General features: G+C 38.5%; 1 protein-coding gene across 5 annotated transcripts in view; it reads left to right on the top strand.

Annotated features, from left to right (window-relative positions):
- ptprt (protein tyrosine phosphatase receptor type T) overlaps positions 1–25711 on the top strand; it is a 331722-nt gene that overhangs the window by 137041 nt on the left and 168970 nt on the right. For all 5 annotated transcript variants that reach the window (XM_085407122.1, XM_085407121.1, XM_085407120.1 and 2 more), the window contains exons 9-10: positions 16158–16273; positions 17253–17433. In XM_085407122.1, the coding sequence (XP_085263248.1) occupies positions 16158–16273; positions 17253–17433 (297 nt within the window). The remainder of the gene's footprint in view (positions 1–16157; positions 16274–17252; positions 17434–25711) is intronic.

Raw genomic sequence — 25711 nt, 5'->3', positions numbered from 1 at the left:
TCTCCCTTTCTCCAATCAAGTCAAAGTGAACGGAGCTCACTCACCAGAGCGAATAACAAGAGCCAATAGAGGACAGATTGTTTATGTGTGTGTGCGTGCCAGTGATCATCTTGTTGTGTAAAAATGTGTAGTATGTCATCCCACAAATGTCTATCTGTCTGTGTGCTTGTAGGTTTGGGTGTATATGTTGAGCTCATTAAGAGTACCCAGCAGACTTCACTGACCTCTCTGTTCTTTGTCCAGTTTCTAACTACTGATGAGAGCTGGAGGGGAAGGAGGAAGGCAGTAGAGGCGCATGCAAATTAGGGGGAAAAGAAACAAGAAGATGATTAGAGACTAAGATAAAGAATAGAGAGGAAGAGAGGATAGAAATTGATATAATAAGAAAACATAAAAGATAAAAATAGATGCGAGAAAACAGTGGCGGATGGTGGGATACAAAAGCATGATAATAATATTGCGGTATAAAGCATGAAAATGACACAGGAACTGAGGAAGGGTGAGGAAAAAAAGAGAGACTGAGGTGGAAAGAGCCAGAGAAACAATGAGGATAAAGCTGGATACACAGGGAAGGACTGACATTATTATTGCCTCATTGCTATTGCTGCTCTCTGTATCTGCTCATATTGTGTTTGCTTTGACTATAAGTGCTTCTTTATTCCTCTTTGGTAAAGCACCTTTTCAAATGAACTGAAAGAAACCAGTGTGTTGTAGTATCTGCCCACAGAGTTCTTTGCCTGTCCCAAAGTCAATCTTGTGTTTCTGCTCCTATTTCTGATTTGTGAATGATAAATTGAGTCTGTCCTTTTCTTTCTGCGGCATGGCGATGGATGGGGGCCCGACATTTCGGCTGGGATAAAAGCCATGCTGATGAGAACTTTGTTGAGCCTTTATGAAAGCTGGCCTGCTGCTTCACGAAGGCGTTCAATCATATAAACACGCCATATTCATTTATCAGCCCTCACAACAGGGTTCAAAATTTGCATTTAGCATAGACCTCCTTCAAAATTGCCAGTCTTTCCGATTGAGATATAATCTCAAGAAAACCTTCATCAAGCCAACGTTTTCTGCATGTCAGAATGACAAGCATGTGTTTGTGCAAAGTTTCACGCATCATTATTTTCCCCCACCTTCTACCTCCTGCTTGTACATACCGTTACACATCAGCAGTAAATGTGATCGCACAGATACTACTGGGTATTTCTCCCAAAAGTATTAACATAATATTTGTTACATTCTGTCCCTTAACTTCTCCATGTCTTTCTTAAACACAAATTGGATTCAATAAATGTTACACTCCTGTCTGCGTTCCCAATAGAGGGTTCCATTTTAATGGGACACCGGTCAATACCCCCCCCCATTACGCTCACAGACAAGACAAAAATCATTGACACTTAGCACTCATATGCACAAACAAAGACAAACACCCAGAAAGGGACAAAGAATTTAATGATTTGTGTAGCTTTGGTTTTAAAACCTACACACACACATATACACAGGTGTACATTGACAACTGCACTGCTGCAAGAGAGTCATTAACACAAAAACACAGTGGGTGCATGGCGAGATGCTCGCTCGATGTGCTTTCAGCGTCGTGGCATTTAGAAAGGGCCGTCTTGGCACATAGTCAAACAAATCACCCTCTTGTCTCGTCAATGTGAAGATGGACAAAGCGAAAACTGAATAACTCATTAACAGAAAAATGAAAACAACCCAGTAACTTTAACTTTGATGATACTTTTCAGTCTTTTTTTCTTCCAAACTGAAGGAAATTGCCTTCCCGGGTTTCCTCCGTGGCGTGAGCGATAAGCAGAGTTTGTCCTTTCCTTATAAGACTCCTAATTATTCAAAGTAACACTCAGGTATGCCGTTCAGCGGGGTTAGTTACGATATCGGGAGCAGCTAGGAGAACAAAGTGATACAGAAACTGTTCAGATTGCTTTCCCAGAATCAACTCAAAGGTTTATTTGATACACAGCAGTTTATATAGAGAAAAAAGGTTCGTGTGTCAGCTTTCCCAGTTCAAACCGGTACAGACTAAATAAGGAAACGTCTTCCTGCCTTCTGAGCAAAGTATCCCTTGTGTAGTTTATCAGTTCAGCTATAATTTATGATCATCCCAGCAAAATACACTCCTAGACATAAAATACAGAGTTCTTTCATTAGTGAATTCTGAGACAAACCACCTAGCCTTTAACGAGCCTTTTTCTAAGAGATAAGGAAGGGAGGATGGGAGTAAGGAAGTGGTCTCATCTCTGTGGTGTTTTCGACCTTGGGGTACCAGCTTGTGAGTCCTACACATTAATTCTTGGGTCACAGAGAAAGAGAAAAACAACTAGTAGATGAGCCTTATTGAGTAACAGTTTTCCTGTATAAAACAATATCCCGTAAATGCTTACCGTGGTATCAAAATATCATAACACAAACTATAGTCAGAGATTAAAAGATACGCATTACCGCTCTACCACAACAATTTGTCTGGTTTTGGTTTGTGTGTAAGTATCAAATGTCATCTTCAGGAAGGAAAGTCCAATCACATTAGCATTTTTTTGGTAGTTATCATTAAAATTGACTTCAATAATCAAAAGTTGCGATTTAAGAAGCGTTTTGCAGCCTTCATTACACTGACCAGCTGAGGAGTTCAGATAAGTTCTGTTATTTTTTCTGCTGTGTTTTGAGTCCTGCAAAGGGCCCTTTCCCTGACACTGTCCTGTCATGTGACAAGACATTATTAATTAACATGTGAGATAGACTTTGAGCTTGTATTAAAACATATTTAAGATCACAATCTTAATTAAATTCCAATGTAAAGTAAATATTTTAGTGTTCACCTCCTTTCCCATTCCCAACTCTGAACCTTTTATTAAAATAATATGAGTTTTTTTTTTTTTTCATTTTCTTTAATAAAAAGGAAAAAATCTAAAACTTCACATCCAGATCTTTGCCTGTGACCTCTCTTTTTCCTGACATGACCTCACTGGTTCAATTTAAACTCATTACCTTTTCAGTTCTCGGTTTAAACCATTCTCCATATCAAATTTTCTACCTGCCTTTTACTGCGCTTACTTAAGTGGTTTGGTGTATTAACTATTTGCTTTCAAGTTCAAGTCTGTGCAGTCCTGTGACTACAATGATCTGAGCAAATAAGGACTCCATTCTGGCCTTATGCGTAATACCTGCTTTGTACACTCATTAGTGTTTGTTTGGGACTGAAATGGTCACTGCACGCAATGGTCTACAAAACTCTCACATAGCGTGTGCTGTATTGGTACTTGCCAATAATGTAAATCAGGTCAGACTAAAATGTGTTTGAAATAATGACAACAAATTACAGCTCAATCGCAGTGGCAGCCCCGGAGGCTGAAAAATGAAGTGCCAGTAAATGCAGTTCCTCTAATGACCACTTGTTCTGCCTTCAAAAGCAAATGACTTCCCCACAGGCCACTGGATTTTTGTCATTCTTCTTGGAATTGTTACCTGTAAGCTTTAACGTTTGGATAGGGGCTGCCTTGATTGACAGATGTGCTAAAACCGGCTGCTGAAGACTTCATTTCTGCAAATTTGAGTCATTGAATTGGATCTCTCTACCATATTGCTTAAAATTTGGAGCACTACTTTTAGTGAAATGATATTACAAATGGCGTTGTTGTGTAGCAAAGGTCATCCAGCAGATTTTGCTTCAGTTCGCTGAGTGAAATTGTGTTCTTTTATTAGTCTGTTAGCAGTAAATGTGTGTTTGTGGCATTTCAGTTTAGGAGAACGTCTTGCTACTGAACAAATGCGAGAATTAGCAAATATCTTAACACCCCATCCTCTGGGCTAATCACGGTCACTTCTGGATCCACTCGCCAAAATACTAAAAAAGAATCTTCAGAATGCCGAGTCCAAAACAAGTGAGTGATGTCACTAGAGCTGTTCATATAATGATATATATATCGTTTCATTTTACGCTATCGTTTGTTTCGTGGTGTCGCAAGATAAACTGTTTACGGCAATATTTTTTCATCGTTTTGATGGTCACTGTAGTGGCTATATTAATTTCTTAAAGTTCTCTCTTTCTCTTATATTTTATATAACCACACTACAGACAGACAAGCGACTGTTTTCATGCATTGTTGTTAGCAACAACAAACCATCGCGTGTCCGCTTGTTTATTTTCCACATAAACCTTTCACAATAAAGCTCAAGGTCCTGTTGAGACTTTTCAAAATAAACGGAATCACGTGAAAGAGCAGATTATTTACGAATGAGAAGCAAAAAAGAGCCGCCAGGTGCTAAAAAAAAAACAACCTTAGACTCAAACGTTAGAACAGGCTTTTCCCGGCAGCACGCCGTGTAATAAATACTCACAAAGAAAACGGCGGCCGTTACAACTTATGTCTAAAAATGTATAGTTTCATGCATCGGTTAAAACACTCGACTCCAGCTACACGACGCCCAGCTAGAAACACTTCACGCAAGTTGAGCTGCCCGAGATTCACAGAATTTACAGAAAATGTTAAATTTTTGTGATTTATATCGTTATCAGGACGATACATGTCTTATATCGGGATATGAGATTTTGGTCATATCGCACAGCCCTAGATGTCACAGTTTATATGATACAGGTGGTGATCAGGGATCAAGATCTGCAATACCAGATGTGGCTAGCATGGCATGGGACTGTTTGTAATGTAGTTCACTGTATATCCTGACATGTAATTGAATATTTTTCTCGGTATCTACCCCCAGCCACACACACCTTACAGGTTTCCAGGGCTGTCACAAGCTGTCCTGACTATATATTGGATAACTTGGAAAGAGGTTTGGCTTTTACTCCAGCAGTCTAGACATCTTCCTGAGAAAGGTCATTCAGATACTCCTATCATTAGCTGTGTGTATTTTTGTCATTGTAAAATAGCACATGATAAACTTTTTAAATTATATCCCCCCTCACTTTACACTCAAACGTCCCACCTCTCTAGTCCTCCTTTAAAACACAGCTCTAAAAGCCTGCAGGGGATCTTTCTTTAGTGATCAAGGGAAAGAATTTTTTAAAATAATAATAAAAAGAAGATCCATCTTCAAAGGGAAGTTACAACACACGACCCACTGGAGGTATCACCACAGTATCTCAAACTCTCCTGAGGAGTTGAAGTAAAAGACATTTTCTTTTATAATTTAATCTGATATAATTGGCTGAGTGACATTATTGTAACGAGTAGCTGTATTCATGCTTTTATTATAGGCCCCCGAGGATTTCCCAGCCTTTCCTCCTCTTTTTCCAGCCAAAATCAAATTAAAAAAAAAAATGATGGGAGGAGCTGTTGAACGTATTCATCTTACATTCAACAGCTACCCCCATCTCTCTGCTTCCATCTTTCTCTCTCCTTCCAGGTCACAGCCTATATCTCTCTGCTTGTCACTCTGTCATTCTCAGCCAATTACTTGCTGGCTTCAGGTGCTTAACCTCAGGCCTCACTATCAACTGGCTCATTATGTCGCTGCTTTAAATCTCTTTCTCGTCCCCTCTAGCTCATTCTGTCTTTTCCTCTGTATCACTTTCTTTGTTTTGGGTCTTTCCTTTTTCAGTCCCTTTATTTTTTGACTTCGCATTTCTCTCATTTAACTCGACTTATTTCATTTTGTTTATTTAGTGTCTTCCTATTAAATTTTCAGTTTTTTTCTTGCTCTTTCCATCTGTTCACAGTCTCTTTTTTTGGTCTCTTTCTCAGTCTCAGCACCCCTCCTTCTTATTCCTCTCTTTCTCCCTCCGCTCTCTGGCCCCCTCATTCTGCAAATTGCTACAACTCAATTGTCCCTTTCCTGGCTGTAGGCAGCAATGGTATTAATAAAGCGGGATTCGAAATAGATTTTCTTTCTGCTCCATTTTGAATTACATTACTGCGTAGTGTTGGCTCCGAGCATTCTTCTTCTTGTGGCTTTTGATATCATAATAATATACATTCATCCTGTATCTGTCCTGCTGAAGGATTACAATGCTTACAGTGAAAGATGCCGCAGTAGTGCTCATTCCACGGCTACCGTATCATGTGATGCTTTTTGACTTCAAGAACATTTTGTTCTCATTTGTTCTCATCTTAAACCTCTTTATATTTGCTAAGAAAATGGGAGTGATTTATTGGAACATCTGTAAACATAAATGGAAATACAATATATAAGGCAAAAGCAGGTTTTGTCCAATTTGAGCACCTTTATTTTTCAACACAGCCTGAACTCTAGACATCCTTTATTGCAACTTGTTCTTCAGGAATAGTTCACCAGGCATCTTAAAACCCTTCTTTGAATGCTGGCTGCCTTTTGTTCCATTCTCTTTTAAGATGATTCCACACTGCTTCAATAATGTTGATGTCTGGACTCTGGGGAGACCAGTCCATGACTGGTTCCCCTTGCGTGTTCTTTTACTGTATTGGCTGTGTGTTCTGACAGTTCATGATTAGGATTCATTCATTCTATAAGACTTGGCGCCACTGATTTAAATGACTTTCGGGACACTTCTTCTTTTGTCCTCCACTTTTCCAGTTTCAGATTTTTTTAAGGACACACATCACACCAAGACCTCGAGTAAGTCTTGATCCGTAGCAGCAATATGTGTAGAAATGAGTGGTGGCTCAAGACTTTTTGAACAGTTGAGGTCACATTTGTTGTACATTTAAAGGTTAAAGACTTTAAAGACTTGAAAAAAGTCTTTCTTTTGCTCAGCGGAGAATGGGATAAAATGGGGGATTGCACTGGTTCCTTGGTAGAAGTGTGCAACAATCCTGTATCAGTCATTTATGATTGTCTGCTAATTTTTCAGAAGTAGTAGGAAGCACAGAAAAGAGGACTTGGCAGCAACGAGGAGAACACAAACAGTTATTGATTTTCAGCATAAAACTGAAATGATGTTATCTTAAACTTAACTTTAACCTCTTATGTAACCATTTGCACCCGAATCCATCTTTAAAATTAATTGCGCTATTGAGTTATTTTTGACTTGTAATAGTTGCAGATGACTTTTGAGACATGAAAAGTTTCTTTATATCTTTTAAAAAGAAAATCTTTGTGAATTCGCTGTGCTGCAAGTTTAATTCAGATATTATGAGTTATGGTTTAAATTTCAGTAGTTGGTTTCATGCAGGGAGGCGTAATTAAAATCCACTAAAAGGCATCTGCTACTAGTGAATTTAATCCAATTTATCAAAGACAAAGAGCTACAGGGTGTCATGTTGTCTGCTGCTGCTATTGTGTGTGCTCGGGTTGAGTTGGATCTGTCTTTATATATGTTTGAGTTTCCCCAGCATCTAAATTGTACATTAATTGTACCTGTGTAGAGTAATTTCCTTCACTGATTAGAGGGTCTGCTTAAGACAGTGCATGTGTCAGATGTCAGATGTTTTTTGAGCACCAGACTGAGTTTAAGATCATCAGATTACAGAAATTTTGACAGGTCCATGTAAAAGAGCAGTTTATGGCTTAAGACATAATGGTTAAACTTAGAATTTAAGGGTTCAAAGGTATGTGGGATTAAATGCCCTCAGATGGTCATACAAATGTGTGTGTGTGTGTGTGTGTGTGTGTGTGTGTGTGTGTGTGTGTGTGTGTGTGTGTGTGTGTGTGTGTGTGTGTGTGTGTGTGTGTGTTGAGGCAATGAGCCAGTTTAATGTCATTCCTAAAGCTGGCATGATTAAGAGGTCGATAATTTTATGATGTGCTATTGAGGTACTTCACTGCTGAAATATTGCATACTTCATTTTTGCTTTTTATCAATGAGGTGAATCAAAGTATGTCCTTAAGTGCTTGGGTAAAGATGTTTCTGTGTGTGTGTGTGTGTGTGTGTGTGTGTGTGTGTGTGTGTGCGTGTGTGTGTGTGTGTGTGTCCGTATGAGTGGCCATATATGCTATTTATATGAATAGGTACTTTATTTTTGACAGCTCAGTAAACACTTCACACAAATGCACACAAAAAGAGGTGGGCTTTTGCTATATACTATAAAATGTACTATAATAAACAGCATTATTTTCATACACATGATTACACAGTACATACCGACACACACACGCGCATGTTAGATTTGAGGAGGGTGAAAGCCTCCATGTTTTCTTCTGATCTTGTTTGTTTGCCTTAAGGGGTCATAGTAAAGCTTGGCTCTCTCACTGTGTGTGTGTGTGTGTGTGTGTGTGTGCGTGTGTGTGTGTGTGTGTGTGTGTGTGTGTGTGTGTGTGTGTGTGTGTGTGTGTGTGTGTGTGTGTGTGTGTGTGTACGTAGAGGTTAGGTTCTTATTTCTTTGGTGTGAGGATGCAGATTAAAGGTGCAGCCTCTGCAACATATCACTGGTCACAAATAATGCTGAAGCTATAAGAGCCTCAGGGGTGCTCCACTGTGTGCGTGTGCATGTGTGTGAGTGTGTGCATGCACATGTGAGTTTGTAGTGGTTTGAGGTGTTTAGAATCAGCTGTATTAATTGATTTTCTAGCCTTTGGCTAGTGTGCTCAACATGATATGTCATTTTGCTTCACCCACACTTTGACTGCACATAGAACACATGCATGTGAAGTATGGCACAGAAAAGTGTCCCTTCCATGCTTTTCTCAGTGGGAAGCTCTCTATGATTTTACTTTCACACTGACTCTTCTTTCACTCTCATTTGTCATTTTTTAACCTTTTAGGTGTGAATATAGAAGAGGATCAAAAACACAAAATGAAGTAAAAATTCAAACCGCATCGAAGGCATAAGAGGCCATAGAGAGAGTCAGAGACATACAGGTCCTTTCTAACAGCACATATACAAATACCAGCAGAAATCTTTAGGTCGTTCCAGCAAAGCCAATTAGTAAAAGCTTTTCTTTATGAAATATACAAAATTAATTGCAGTACCCATTTCAACTACAGTATAGCATCTTCTAGCATGACACAGTTGCTGTTTACTGGCTGTTTGTACTTTTAAGGAAATGTGTGTAGCCCATATGTGATGAAAATAAAAGATGTGTATGGTTTTCTTAGTCTGCACTGCCCCATCTTCATTTCTTCGGATGCCTGATTTTTGACTTTGGGGAACAAATTAATGTAGGAAGACTGATTAGAAGAAAGTACAGTAGAGCTGCAACAAGAACATGTTCCTTTAGAAGCTCAGAATTATACACTTTTTTGTAGTGAGCTGTGCTAAACTTCAAGCAGTCCTCCTCAACTCACTATCCAGAGACTTTGTACTGGAGGAATGTATACTTGCCAGTTTTTTCAATGCCAATATTGATATGTTAAATTACAATTGTTACACCTTATCACATAAAAGTTACTATAATCATAGAAGTTGGCATGGACAAGAACGTAAGTGTCTAACTAAATGTATTTAATAGAGGTACACAAACTTCAGATATAGAAGGAACTATATTTATTTGAATCAGGCATATGATTATACCTGAATGGTATGCCAAGTTTAAGTTTAAGATCAGCTGAAGTACCTGTTTAGCATTTCACTAGTCCTCACCCTACCTATAACTTGACTAAAGTTTGTTCTGCACCGTGATCTTTCCCTAACCTTTGTCATAGGGGATGCATAGTTTTGCATTTTTCACTACACTTATTTCCCTTGGACCTTGAAGACAGCAGATTTCTGAATAAGAATTTTTATAACCAAGTGCAAAAGTGGTCGAACAAACAGGGAAGTGACTATAAAAAATATACAGAACGAAAAGCAGAAGTGGCAAATGGAAGAAAATCTTGGAGAAAAGATGAAAAAAGTTATTATTGATCGATTATAGATTCTATGCAGAAAAAAATAACTGGTCGAGGTACAACTAGGAGTAAACAGTTAATTAAAGGAAAATCCTCAAAAGGTGGAAAAGGAATGATACAAAAACAAAAGGAAAAGGAGAACAAGAGAGGAGGACAGGAAGCATGGGGGGCAGTAAGATTGATTTCCATTCCTTCTCTTCTTTTTCTCTCCTCTTCTCCCTGGAACGGCTCCCTAAAGTCTTTGGATTAATGGCTCTATTTCTGCTGCTCATTCATCAGATTCAGAAAGGCACTCCAAAACACAATGCCTCACTAGGCTCTTGCCTGAACTAGATATCTACCTGCCAAAACATCCAATGGGCCCTTAAGTACTTTCAAAGACAGGCAAAACAACTTTATCTCTACCTCCAGTTAAGTCAGCTGGGCATTAGCATTATCCATTGGCTTGCGTGCTTGTTAGTCCTTCTTGTGTAGATGATCACAGACAGTTCAGGCTGGGGTTGTAGAAAAGTCAAAGAAAAGTAAAAGTGCTAAACAGCTTGAGTTTGGTGATCCTGCATTTAACCTCTGGCATTATTGTAGGCTAGAACTGTCATGGGGACAAGCTTCTATTTGCATTTCACATATTCCAAGTTTCCACACTATCCAGTTTCCAGCACAGCTAAAAGAAATGAATTACAGCTGAATTGTCTCATTTTTGGACAGTCAACAACACCTTGAAATATAGTTTACTCAATATCAGCATCAGAGGACTTTTTGATAGTTGTTGTATTCAATGTATTTAAACTCTTCATTATGCAAGTCATATAGTAGATGTGTTATGATATGGGAGTCAAATTTTCTTTATAAAGTAGATGTATTTTTTTGTAGTGCTAAGCTAAAAGAAAAATGCTAAAGGTAGCTTCTGTAGTCCTTTTAATATTAAGAACTACTTCTCTGGTCCACCATAGGGAAAGAGGCTCCATGTCTGGCTGCAACATGGCCCACTGTTTGGCCTTGTCACATTGTGTGCCAGCTGTGCCATCTACAATGCCCTTCCACAGTGTGTGATGGCTAACATGCCAACCCTTGACCAGCCCTGATTAATGAGGGTGGAAACATTGCCCAGTACAGGGTTTGTCTCCCTGTGGAGTGATACAATTGTTCTTCTTGCGTGTAACTGACCTCTATTTTTATCCCATATGTCAATTTGTGCTTTATTTTCCTCTTTCAGCGGTTACTGTACACATCTTTTTTTTTTGTCTTTATTTTTTTGTTTATACTTTGGATTCTTAGTGATTCTTTTCATCCTGCATCACTATCATCCTTTGACACAGAGGTGATTTCAGAAACATCGACAAGAGATGCAAAGCCGATGTTAAAGAGAAGAATATATAAGTAGTGTGATTGTAAAGAAAGAGTGGAGAAGAGGGCAGAAGGAGAGAATAAATCAGATGGATGATGTGGCAAATCTGGCATTTGTCATGACCAAGGGCAGCCTGGGAGACACCATCATCAACTTAACGATGTAAACAAAGTAATAATTCAAATAAGCTCTCCTACTTGTTTCCTCCCAGTCTTCCCTGCATTCCTTCTCCACAACTTTACAGCACACGTCTTTACTTTGGTTTATAAAGAGAAGAAATAGAGCTGGATGATAATCTAAAGTAAAATTTGAGCATAATCACTGTATACAGCAGTAAAGAAAAACAAAATATATAATAAATATATAATACAATGTAAGATTTCATAAAGCAGTGAAGTGGTCACTGGTGGAATCTTTGATCTAATTTTCTGTTTCCATTCTATTACAATCTAATTCTCTCTCTTTTATAAATAGAAGTTAAGAATCTGTTTATCCGGGTCCAACTAGGAATGAGACGGATAATCTGAAAGATTAGTTCAGATCATACCAAACTGAAAGACTGCTGGATTAAGTGGTCAGGGCTGGTAGTTGGTGAGGGGGGATTTGTGGAGCTGTTTTTGGTTTGTTTTTTTAGCTGTTTCTGTGCTGTATTCTTGGTGCATTTAGAAACAATAGGCGTTGCAGTAAGGGAAGCTTTGATGTATTGCTTTTCTTGGGGAAACCTGATTACTTAATTCTCTCTGAATGAGTGAGTGATTATGCCTTTGAAATTGAGGAATTACATTGTGCGTTTCCTGTAGGTACGCTACTTGATCTGCTTAAGCACGCATATTTAAAGGTTAGTTCAAATGTGTTCTCTATAGAAAAGTTTAAATCTAAAACAGCATCTTTCTTTGTTTTGTCTCCAACTGGCGGCTACTTTTCAGAAAAGATTTTACTACCTAATCATTTCGAGGAAATTTTGTCTGTTGTTACTGTTTACATTGTTGCAGTCGTATATGGTTATATGGCATAGAGAACAATTCAGCAGTGGAAATGAATATTTAAATTACACTGCATGAGAAGAAAATTTTGAAAAAAATAAAAGTAAAGTAATGGGCACCTGTGATTTATAAACGGCACCCACAGCAGCATTTCAGTAACTAAAAACAGTGATGTCTTTGACAGAGCACCAGTTTGATATTGTGTAGTTACTTGATATTGAATGAAAAGTAGAAAGAGAGGAGAAAATTACAGACTGTTTTAGGCATTCTCGGTCTGAATGGATCATAAGACTGTTGTTTGAAAACAGCAAGTCATACAATTAAGTCCTTTGTTTCTTTCCATCATCTGAAACCACTCGTGTAATTCAGTAAGTTCTGGTTTCCCGGCACCCACATCTCCACTGATCTCACCTGAACCCCCAACACCAACGCCCTGGTAAAGCAGGCCCAACAGCGGCTGCACTTCCTCTGTGTCCTGGGGAAGAATATCCTGGACCTCTGATCGGGCCTCCGGTCAATCAGGTCCAACACCTCCAGGATCATAAACAGGTTCTTCCCCTGGGGCATTCACACTGTTAACAAACACTATCAACCCACACCCCTGCCCACCCCACCCCACCTATCTGAGCCATTGTCTGAGTTACCCCAATCACTCAGGCCACTCAGTCTTTCCCACTCAAGTCTTTGCACTGCTTCCAAGCAGTTTTCAGCTATTCTATAATGTGTGCCTTTCCCTTATTTTTGTATATATTTCTCCTGTTTTCCATTTATTCCTGCCGTCTACTATTTGTATTTTATTCTGACACAGTTGGTGAGGAGCACCTACAATTTAATTGTACATCTACAATGACAATAAAGGGCTATTATATTCTATGGCGCAAAAAACTGCTTGTTTGGGGCAATCTCATTAAAATGTGAGGGACAAGAAGACATTTAATTATCTAATATTGGCTAGCTGCGTGGAAACAGGGCAGTATTACCTTTGTTGGAAAAATATCTTAAGCATGAATCAGATCAAAACTTAATTTCAGGGCAAGTAAACATACCTTCATTTTAAAAGGCAGATCATTCGACCAGTGATGTGGTCACTGCACTGTGGAGCAGACTTAGGAAAAGTGTGTTTGCAGTCCTGTATGCTTCTAGCAGATGTCAGCAACCTGAGTGGCTGTTTGAATGAACAACTATCCAGGATTTTGATCAACCTGTTCCGCAAACAAAAGCTAATTATGTAGTATATTTGTCACTTAAATGTGTTCTATTTTAAATTTAGGCTTATTTGACCATAGAATGAGAAACTTCAAGTAATGATAGAGATGAAGCCCAAGGATTAATTATACTTTTTGCATCTGCGACTCTGCCAGGTCCAAGTAAATATATGTAAATTCGTCATCACAGTCAGTATGGACATTTGTGTGTCTGACAATTTTTTGTGACTGTGCAAACTTGTTTGTGGAGACTTTACATTATAAACCATGCACGCACCCCAGGTGATGGACATCAAAGAAGTAGAACAGGAAGGACTACTCGGCCATCACGCCTCCAGCTGTCCATGTCTGTAACAGACTATAATAAAAGCTTTAATCTTCCCACAGGGGTTGAGCGATTTACTCCATAGCTCATGATCATATTGGCGCCCTGTGGCATTGGTGATAATGCACAATATCTGGCCGAAACACAAAAAAACAAAAACAAATATAGCACACAATAGCATGTGGGTGAGAGAGCAACACAGGTGGACAGATCAGCTGAACAATTAAAATACTTTTAAGTCATTACATTTACACAGCTCTGCACATAGCTTGGCTACTTCTGTTTTTATCTGTGTTCAAACTGGCTCACCTGTGTCTATTCTGCTCCCCACCATGCCCTCTCCATACATACAGAGTTCTTCACAGATCAGTTTGGGGGGAAAAAGGATGGAGATGGGATAAACATGTGTGTTTCTAAGTGGACAGTCATTGTGCTTTAGTTTAAAAATCATTCTCAGACAGCTTGTGACATGAAGCCATGAGGAGGCAGATTCAACTTATCATCAACCTCATAATAAAGATAATATTGATTTAATGCAGTGGAAAATAGGGAAATAAGGTGAGCATCACTGTTCACTTTTGATCTGACTTTGTCATCACACTACATTTCAAAACACATTTGAAGAAAATTCACATGAAATTTTGCCAAATGTCTTGCTGCTGACAAATAGACAAGTGATTATCACCTGTTGGGTAAAAAGCAAGTTATCTTTAAGTGGGCGGCCCTTGTATCCCAAATGCTGCACGTTGACCTGCAAATTTTTTTTTCTTCAATAAAATACAAATACAGCACGAGTAGCCCATCAGCCCATCTGCATTAGTCTCAGTCAGATGTAGCAAAGTCCCATTTTCTGCAGACAGTATGTGGGCTGTGTGAAAGCATATTGCCTGCTGTGCTGACCTGAAGATTGGGCTATAAGTTGGTTATATTACTTCCCCCTGCTGCTTTCTTGGCTGCCAAATGTCAGTCTGCCACAGTTTTATCCAGGAATAGTAGATTACTTCATAGGCTTTGGTCTTTTAAGTAGAAACAGAGACTCTTTAAACCATAAAGCATCCCAGGGAGCCTAAAGTCTCACCCAAAGTCACAAAAACAACAGTAATAAAACGTCATCAACAAGAAGTCCTGTAACATATGTTTCATGTCTAAGATGGTCTCTAAGATGGCTTATCCATGCTGCTGTGGTCTAATCTTGTCCCATTATACTAAGAAGCTTGTTTGAACAATCTTCTAATGCGCTCAGATGCATTCATGCAGTCGTTTGGTATCAGACCAAAGGTTATTACCTTAGCCTTCACTTTGATAGGCTTTTCTAAATTAAACAAGTAAGCAGAGTTTTAATAAGATGTTTTGTGGAAAAACCTGAAAAGTCAAAAAAAATATTTTTTTCTTCTTTTTTAAGTCTGACTCAATTACACTTAAGTATCCATTCTAATTTTCAAAAAGTAAAATGTTTTGACCTTACATCTTTAAAGTCTGAGGGTAAAATCCTTGGTTATAATAGTTAAGGATATTCAAATACCAAAAATTCATTAGCTGTGTTTCTTTCTTCTGACAAGTATCTGAAATAATCAATTTGATTATTCATTATTTCTCCAATATGTGTATTTTTAGAGATAACCTCACCTAGAATAATGGTTTTCATTTTGATTGGAGAAATATGCTTAATAGCTTCACTAATTATACAGTGACCTGTTTTGGATGCCATCGTTAGCTGATAGAAACTAATTAGGCAGAAAGAAAGATTGGTTTGAACAAGCTTGTTAGTGTGCAGTCAGTTGTGAAAGACAAACCTGGGGATGAGAGCCCAACATATGGCTAGAACAAAACTGTGAGGGGATATGTTGTTGTGTGTAGCTGTTTTGCTGCATGGGTGTAGGTGGGCCAATTTGAGCTTGTTGCTTGTTGTTCGTGTAAGCTTGTGATTTTACACGTGTTTGTTTGAATATTTCTTTCACATTTTACAGGTTTGCCACGTTGTGCTTATGGAAGGTCTACAAGTAATTAATGCAAAAGTAATCAATTAAATGCCCTTTATAGTGACACTCTGGATGTGTGTGTGAGTGAGAGAGAGCGAGAGACTGAGTATCACATATGGCAAAGGAAGTAATGCAACTCCTAATGTCTGCAGATTAAGACTTGTGTCATTATACCCTGAATCTGAACTTTGTAATGTCGTAGCACTGCCTAGTGGTGAGGCAGAATGTCTGTTATTTAACAGATGAGAGGTGAGGACCTGTGAACCTTTTAAAAGCCTTTTATGGCCTGTCATAATTTCCTTGCCATTATTGTCAGTGAATAAATTGACTAACTGAATCTGGTAAATGCCAGAGCTTGCAAGCTTGATTTAAAAAAAAAAAAATACTTGGTTGAAATCAGCAGCATTGAGTTGACCTGCAAACTGTAGTTTAGAAGCCAACAAAATCTTCCAGGGAGTGTATTTTACCCCCTTTTTAAGTCAAATAGATGGAACTGTAGTACTATGGAATTAGTACCCATACACTCTTTCCTTGCTTGAGGCTGCTGTTCCTCCAGCTCACTCTAAGAACAAGCTATTGTTTCTGTCCATCTCTGTTTCATTCAGATCCAGTTCACGGTCCTCAAAATGTCAATGTGGTGGATGTCAGAGCCCGCCAGCTGACAGTACAATGGGAGACTTTTGGGTATGCTGTGACACGCTGCCACAGCTACAATCTGACGGTAAGCACAACCATTATTTATTCTCCACCTTTAGGGTATTATGTGGAATTAATAAGGACCGGGAGCAGAGTTTATGGAAAAAAAATCAACTGCCAGTTAACTTTATTATTTTTCATATCTTTCTGTTTTTTATGATAGTTTGATGATAGATGGGAAATGTGGGAACGAGAGCAGGGGAATGCATGTTGTAACTGGCCGAAAGCTGACCTGAGGACTTGTCACAGTTTTTGTCCATGCTTTGGATAGAACATTCTTTCAAGAGATATGACCTTATCTAATGTTTTGATGATTGCGGTGGAAAGTGGTGTCAAACACAGGACGTCCCAGAGGCGATTCGCACATTACTCACGGAATCACTCAGTAGCTCCTTTTCCCCTATGGATAGCCGTCCTGATAGAGACCACATAGAAATAAATGTTTTACCATTGAAACATTTACATTGACATTGATTTACATTGACCCTTCCCCTAGTAGACTCAAACTGTGAGTCTCCAGATCCTCTTATTGTATGCTACAAAGATCAGACCCCTGAGTCTAAGGAGCTTGGGAAGAAAAGCGTCTGGACTTCTTGAAGTTGCTTGAAGATGTTTCACCTCTCATCTGAGAAGCTTCCTCAGTTCTAGGGTCAAATGGTGGAGAGTCCCAGATTTAAGCCCTGTGAAGGTACCTCCTAATGGAGCCCCTAATGATCCTCTACCTAATCACATGAGCCAAGGTGTGAAAACGGGTGTAGGTCACAATCAGCCAAGGTTTCGGGTGAGCTTAACATTTGCTAATGTGAACACGATGACTACGATGACCTGGATGACCTGGATGACTGAGAACCTTCACAGACATCAGACTCCTGACTTTTTTTTACTATATTGTTATCATTTTATTAATATTTCCCAAGCATATTACATGAGGGCAGCTCTGGATTTGTCACTATTATTGTTAACCAAAAAGCAAAATCTCCCATGTTTCTTCTTGTGCTTTCCAGGTGCAGTACCAGTACGTGTTCAACCAGCAGGAGTTTGTAGCTGAAGAATTAATCCAAACATCATCACATTACACTTTGAGGGGACTGAGGCCATTTGTGACCGTTAGGCTGCGGCTTGTCCTGGCCAACCCTGAGGGCAGCAAGGAGAGTGAAGAGATAGTCAAACAGACGGAGGAGGATGGTGAGTGAAAGCCCCGATTGGAAAAATGTATAAGCATGTTTATTAGCATACTTTATAATGTAATATTGAGCCAACATATTACCAGACAGCAGGGCTGGACGGGGACAAGAAATGGGCACTGGCATTTAACCAGGTTGGTACAGTTGTTGTTGGGTTATTTCTTAGTTGCACTGCAGCATGTGACATTAATTAAAAGCAGCATGAATATAAGTTAGAAATTAGCAACGGCTCATGGTCATAGCCATTCATTTTACCTGAATGGTGCTAGCAGCAGCAACCTCCTGTGTCTGTGAGGCCTGCTTACTACTTGTTGTTGGTACTACTGTTCATGGTGCAATTTGACACATTTTGCTGCATTCATTGTAGTTTCTTTTTATTGTTTTCTCTCAGCTTTCCAGCTCCACCTTCTCGCCCCTTCTTCCTGACAAAATGTTTTCTACATGGTGCATGAGTGCACAGCAAATGTAGGGGAGTGGCCTGTCGCATTAAGAGATGGGACAATCCAGTGTCAGTAATGAAAATGAACGAATGGGCTGCTGTCAGTTCTTGTATAGCCAGTACGAAGCCTATTGGTCCAAAAGTGCGTTAGCCTGCCGGGAAAGTGTTCGGTGTGCTAGATTACCAGTCCAGGCCTGAAGTCAGCTATTCCTGGGACAAATCCTCTGACTTTGTCCTGGGAGAAATAAGCATGATTTTATTTCAAGGAAAATTTGAACCTTAAGTTAGATAAATGGTTGACAATAGGTCTGTTAATAGGACAGCCTATTAACAGGAAGAGACCAGGTGCATTCTGTAAAGACAAATAAAACATGATCCCAGATTGTTTGTTTCCCGGGTTATAAATCGCAAATGTAAAACAGTTGTTTCAAACAAAAGTTATTAATGTGGTTGCTTATAATAAGACTCACAAACGTCACACAGAATTTTTATATCAGCAATAATCAGAAAGTAAAGTAATCCATGAGACTGCATTAAGGAAACAGAACAACAATTACAAATAAAGTAAAAATACACTCACACAGGTTTGATCTTTGCCATGTTCAAATTACACAATAAACATGGATGTCTTAGCAGTAGACTTTTGAACAGGATTTTTTTTATAGTACATACTTTGGAGCCTAAAAGCATGCATTATTTGGTAGGAGTTATTTCTAAACAACCACATTTTAAACTTGTTCCTTCCTTTTCTTTCTAGAGGGCTCCATGTTCTACTAATTCAGAACATAGTGTATACCCTCGCCACAGCTAGTAATAATTCATTGATGCTTCACATTTCTCTCAACAACATGCCTGCGATAAAGTGGAATAGCATTAGAGCAGTGCCTGATAAGCAGGATAAAAACATTGTTCTAATGATCCCAAATCTCTTATCTCTTTCCCGCCCTCCTCAGGGCTCACTGTTCTTCTCCTGATCTCATAACTAATATTCTCTGAATTTAGCTTCTGGGGAACATCACATCTCAGTCTGAAATTCCTACCTTTGCTAGACGAGCACACGGATAATATAAGTTGCCTGAACCCTTAAAATAAAAAAAACTAACATGACTGGGGAGTACCAATGGCTTCGAGGGGGTAGGGGAAAAAGGCTTAATTGTTTTGTTCTTAATTGTTTTTTATTTAACCATCGTTAATCTCCTGGTTGTAATTCAGTAATTAGGGAACAGAACAGCAATTGTTCACATGGAGGCTAATTACTGTTTGTATGGTAATAGCTTTATAGAGCTGGGGCTCCTGTGAGTGAAGCTTTTGCTCTCTCACATGCACATGCATAAACATATATGGTTTTCCATTTTTTTATTGTGCTCATACTATAAAATGGAAATAAACTTGAGCCTGTGTTTGGGGATTTGCAATTAAGACATGAAATTACTTTTCGCTTACTCACAAGGACCATGCTCTCCTAGTTTGTGAAAGTAATCTCAGGATAAGAGCAATTTTAATAATGCCCTCTTTAATTGTTTTACCTTTCAGATTATAGCATATTAACATGCACATACACACAGTCTATCAAATCATATTAAGTCATGAATGTTTTAGCTTTAGCTCACTGTGAGGAGACCACCACTATTAGGCTGACACACCTATTAGTGTAGAAAAAGAAAAACAGTTTCTTACTGTCGTGCTGCTAAGAAGATAAAGGTTTTTCATGTTTACTCTCTTTGATTATATTTGGCTTGAATGCTGATTTTCTCATAAACTGGCTGGACTACCATTTATAAGCACTTTGCAAAATGTGCCTTTCTAACCTAAAGTTGTCTACAAATTATAATAACAATTACAGAAGAAGCAACAACAAGACTGCTGAGGCAACTTGTGAAGCTTTCTTTAAAAATAGCTAATATGACATTGCTACCTTTCAAAGAGAGTTACGATCCAGTATTGTATATGCTATTTGATAAGCATTGCTTATCAAAGCCATTGCTCCTTGATAAAAGGATCGGCAGAAAGAGGTTCTGTACAATGACCGGAGTAATGAAGTAATACTAATGTTTTCCATCATCTCACTTAACAAGAATGATGCCTATAACTACAGCCACTGTACACAAGATGTAAATCACTTCTTAAAATTCTCTATATAGATAAAACTATTAAAAGCTACATAAGACTAAAGCAGATAAAAATTAGGACCTTGCCTTTCACTGTCAAACAGAGGCAGGTTCCCACTACATCACATCATGCCAGGGCAGTAACTTAATCACTACTATGTTTGTGTTCCTCAAGCTCGGTTCCTAAAGTGCCTGTTGTTTTTGACCACCTCACATCGGGACTTCTAATCCATATTCAGTCCTGTTGGCTGTGGCCTCTATCAATCTGGTGTTTAGGGAGCGTTCACGTGTTTCCATGATCAGAGTTTCTGTGTCATTTTGCTTTTGCTTTTCTAGTTCCTGGTTAGTTTTCTTAATGTCTGTTACTTTCTTAGGTACTTGTAACTGTCCTGCATGTCCACTAACCTGCCCTCCGGAAACCTAATGACCTACAGATGAAGGACTCAACTGGCTGAGTTGTAGCTTGTCTTGTAGTCAATTCAGGTGGTCCTCAGATTGACTCCCTGGTCTTAAGAGAGGTATATTACTGTATCAACTAGTAGCTGGTACTTTGACCCTCTGGTGCTGTTTCCAGTTTCTTTCTTAGCTGTGCTTGCCTACTGGTTACTGTGATGCCCAGGAGAAAAAAAAACATGTTGTAAAGAGGGAAGAATTCTGTTGACCCTTGCCTTTCTGGTATATCTCTTTGGCCTGGTGGCCAGAGACGTGATCCTTTGTTTGGCACTCTCTATAGCATCACTTATGGAAATCTTGTTGTTCTTGTTAAGTGGATCTGTGAGTCTGCATGGGTCCCCCTTGGGTCCCAGTGACATAATGCTGTCATAATGCTCTTCGGCTCCTCTCTTAATGTTCTAATGTCTTTGCAGGATTCCTTGATTTCAGTGTCCAGATGTCTTCTATATGGGGAGCTGTTTGTGCACACATTCTTGATCTTTATACCCCGGTGTTTCTTGGATTACTGTGACAGTGGTAGTTATTACTCATTGATTTCTGTAATATTAGTAGAAGGGCTTGTGAGTAGAGCTCTGTTAATATCTCTAAGCATCTCTTATGGACTTTGTTTGTAAGTGTATTCGTGGGTGTGTGGCTGTCTTTAGTATAGCCATAATTTTCATCCTCAACTCAGTAATGCATAGGAGTCAAAGGCGATCATAGAAGGCATTTGGGCATCATATTATGGCGGCTCTGACATCCACCACATTTACAGTTTGAGGACTGTGAACTGGATCTGAATGAAAGAGAGATGGACAGAAACAATATGTTGTTTTTAGAGTGAGGAAGAGTGTATGGGTACTAATTCTATAGTACTACAGTTATAATGATAATAATAATGGATTGCATTTATATAGCGCTTTTCGGGACCCCTCAAAGCGCTTTACAATACCGCTATTCATTCACTCTCACATTCACACACTGGTGAAGGCAAGCTACAGTTGTAGCCACAGCTGCCCTGGGGCAGACTGACAGAGGCGAGGCTGCCATATCGCGCCATCGGCCCCTCTGGCCAACACCAGTAGGCAGTAGGTGAAGTGTCTTGCCCAAGGACACAACGACCGAGACTGTCTGAGCTGGGGCTCGAACCGGCAACCTTCCGATTACAAGAGGAACACCCAACTCTTGAGCCAGGATCACCCCTGACAGTTCCATCTATTCGGGTGTTGTGCCAATGACTACACGACAAACGGGTAATAAATATGGTAACCTTAAATCCCTTTGTTTATATGTGCACAAATATCCAAACCACTGTTAAAGAGAAAGATCTCCTCACACAGACTATAATGACAGCAATTGAGATGACATCATCCTGTTACCATCACAGTACGGTTCTTGTTTAAGATCAGAGTAGAAGGGAAAAAAAGATAGCAGCTCTGTTTTTTGTTTGTTTTCTTCAGAGCTTCACTTTTCAGGAAGGCAGTTTATCAGAGCACGTTTAAAGTTGTAGAAGTGCATTTACATTAATGTGCTTTTAATCATTCTTATACTTTTATTTGATGTAAAAGTCAAATTTTCTAATCCTACAGGACAAAATCTTTACATGACAATAGAACGAGTATTTTGGCATAATCGTATTTACCATTATTGACAACTTTAGATCAGGTTAAAAAATTAACGAGACGCTACTGTGTATATAAAATGTTAACGGAATCATTTAACATTTAATATTCCATAGATTAGATGCATACAGTGGAGGAAATATTGATTTGATTCCCTGCTAAGTTTGTTTACCTCCAAAGGATTGAACTGATTTTAATTTTATGCTGGTTTGTTCTTAAAAGAAATGTATTAATTCAGTTCAGATTATCATGCATGAAATAAATCTCTGCATTTCATCCCTGGCTCTCATTTGTTTTGGGCTTTTTATTACATAACAGACCTGATTGTTTATATGGCAATAATGACTTTTAGTCATTGTTAGTGTCTGGGTTTGTAGCTGCTATTTTGAAGTAAGAGAAAATAAAAAATAAAAAAAATTTCGGTCATTATTCTGCTTCTTTCCTCTAAAATGAAACTACCATAAAAACAGAGTTAAATAAAGAGTTAATTTCTTTGTAAGTGAGAAAACTTCAGGATGGAATCAAATAATTATTTTTCCCACTGTATACATAGGAATAGGAATTTTCACATGGATAAAACATTGGCTTTAATGAAGGGGATTATTTGTGGTCTGATTGCCAAAAAGAAGTTTTTCAAATGATTCAAATCTTGCCCTTGTACTTTCTGAGGGGTTTCTAATTATAACTGCAAATATGTATCTGTCCTAAATCCTTGTATCACAATGAAAACTGAATCCTGCACTACTGCTAGTAAACCTTGCTTGTTTGCCATTTGTCAAGATGAGTTTATTTGTTCCCCTGGAAGCTAAGCATCTGTGTTGAACAACATGTAAAAAAACACACTACATAACACTAAATAATTCCCCCCCCCCCTCCCTGCAAGAAAAAAAATGTAGTTGTTTATGTTAAAAACAAAAAGAAAGCACTGTTATGGAAAAAATAGCTCAAAGTGAATAGTGACTACAAGAGTATTTACTTCACTCTTACATAGTTATAGTTGAGATAATCACAAAATCACTTAGAGGGATTTTTAAAATTAGTTTTTTCTTGCAAACAGCTGCTACAAGATGAAACACTGACAAAGATTAAAAGTCAAAATTTTCATATAAACAATCAGGTCTGTTGCATAATAAAGGGCGCAAGACAAATGAAAGCCAGGGATAAAATGCAGAGATTTATTTCATGCCAATAAAGATAATTTGAGCCAAACTTAGAAAGCAAGAGAGGGTTAAGAGACAAAAAATGTGAATACAAAAGAAAGATTGAGAGAGATGGCAAGACAGGGGCACACACAGAAGAGAGAGCTGCTGGCGTAATAAAGCAGGCCATTCATCTTGCAGCATGATGGGACTTAATCAAGTTATGATTAATGTGTTACAGCTGCCATTATCTTTTCAATGAAGTCTGTATTCTTCTGTCCAAGCCCCCGAGGTACACAGGAACACACAAACACATGCAAACCACAGCAGATACGGGGGTTTGTCATGTGAGTCATGCACACACTGGAAAGCAGCATACACAGATGTCATGGTACACACTGTGAGTAACAGAAGGCTCCTCACGTGCATTCACACACACAGTTGTGTTTTCATATCTTTGTGGGGACATCTAATTGACATAACGCTTTCCATAGTCGCTTACCCCTAACAAAAACCATCAAAAATGAATGCCTGACCCTGACCCAAACCTAACTGTAACTTTGACACTAAAACTACATTTTGAGTTTCCAAAAATTCCTTCAAACCTGTGGGGATGGGGATTTTGTCTTCATAAAGGCTGTTGGTCCCCACAAGTATAGTGAACTTTCAATTGTGGTCCCCACACAGATATGCAAACCTGGTATACACACGTGCACATACACAGACCGCAGAGACAACACACAGAAGTACCACACAAACATCCAACGATTTTCAGGTAGACACTGTGCATCATAAAAGATGAGAGTGCACACACAGACACAGAAGTGAGTGATAAGGTGTTGAATAAAAATGGCAGCAATTAATTGCATTTCTTTGTTAGGGTAATTTGATATGCTCCACAGGCTGGGCCCTTAATCAACACCTCAGAATTACTAATCAAAATATTCCTGTCAGACTTGTCTGATAGTTTACTAGTCTGTGTGCTTTCTGTTGTGCATCTCAGTAGCTGTGAGTCAGAATACTTTGTGAATGAATTTTAGTCAAAAAGTAGTTTCCAATAATCTTTGTTATTTTTCCATGTGCCATTGTTGTGCTCTGATCTTTGGGGGTTTTGAGCCCCAAATTATGAGCCATAATTTTTAATGTAACCGATAAATGGTCATACTTTTGTTACATTATCCTCTAACCTGTTATTTTCTCATATAAGAAATAATAACACAAATATCTGTATTTAATAACCTATAGGTGTGAGCAGCTGTGTTGCAATAAATTTCATTTATTGCAACACAGCCACCCTTTCATTTAAGTATATTTTTAGGAAATGTTTTGTAGGAAATGTAGGAAATTCTTTTAATCTTCTAACAGCCAAAAAGGGGCCAAAACAACAAAATAACTTTAATATTTTTAAATATTGGGCATTGAAATGTGGATAAGTGTGGAGTTTTTAAATATAACCCTTTCAACCTCAGAAGGACTGGTCTTTGTTGTGTTTGTCATGTCACTGTTTTATGGCTTTAAAAATAGCAGAAAAGGTTGGAAACTTCCCATACTGTGGGTTTTCCTTAAACTGTTGGATGTTATAGAGAGAGATGGATAATGGCAGCCAATTCTCAAGTGTAAAAGAACTAGCTGTGGCACATCCATCTTTGTTAGATTCAATTTGTGGCTGTAAATGGTGGAACTTTGCAGAATTTTTTTTCCAAAATGCTTTTTTTCAGTTGAGGGGCATCAGACTGAGGCAACTGTAAAAGAGTCCTGCAGTTGTCAGACTCATTTCTGCCTTACCGCACAGGCATTTACCCAACACTGCTATTCACAATGACTTACAGTGAGTCCAAAACCAACACAAGCTTAACTTTTATGTAAGCCAACATTATGTTCATCCAAGATCAATCAGAATTAAGGTCAACATACAATAAATGATCAGAATCAGATTCAGAATACTTTAATAATCCCTAAGAAAACGTTGTAGTGTCAGTTGCTCCAAGACCATAAGAACGGTAACAGACTGGACTAAAATAAATAATACAATATATTACAAAGTTACAAAATTTAAGAAATGACTCTAATATATACAAAAAGCTCAATTATAAATATCCAGAATATTACAAATATATATGACATTTTACTCTAAACTGTAAAACTCTACTCATATATGTACGTAAATAGTAAGTAGCCATGAAGTAAAAATGAAAGGTGGAAAGAAAAATCTGAAGTTAAAGGCCTTATCCTGTCCTTGACCTAAACAAAAGCAGGACTTGGCAGCAAAGCTTACTGATTTATGTTTTGGGAACTAGCTTCCTAAAATGAGACTAGAGAAAGAGATTAAAGTCTCCAAACCAAGAGTAACAAGTATGCACACAGACACAAATGCACACATAGAAGCACACATGAATTCTTGCACATTGCAGTTGGTTGTCCCTTCTGGCACACTGTCTCTTTCTTCTTATCATTTAGAGCAATTCACACCCCTCAGTGTATGTACGTGCAACTGTGTGTAAGTATTGTGTTCAAGGGTCTAGTGCATGTGTCTGTGTGT

The sequence above is a fragment of the Rhamphochromis longiceps genome, linkage group LG5 (genome assembly GCF_057381845.1).
Source record: "Rhamphochromis longiceps isolate RC_006_pf linkage group LG5, R_longiceps_female_GT1.1, whole genome shotgun sequence".
Lineage (NCBI taxonomy): Eukaryota > Metazoa > Chordata > Actinopteri > Cichliformes > Cichlidae > Rhamphochromis > Rhamphochromis longiceps.
This window is presented reverse-complemented; position numbering and strand designations above follow the sequence as displayed.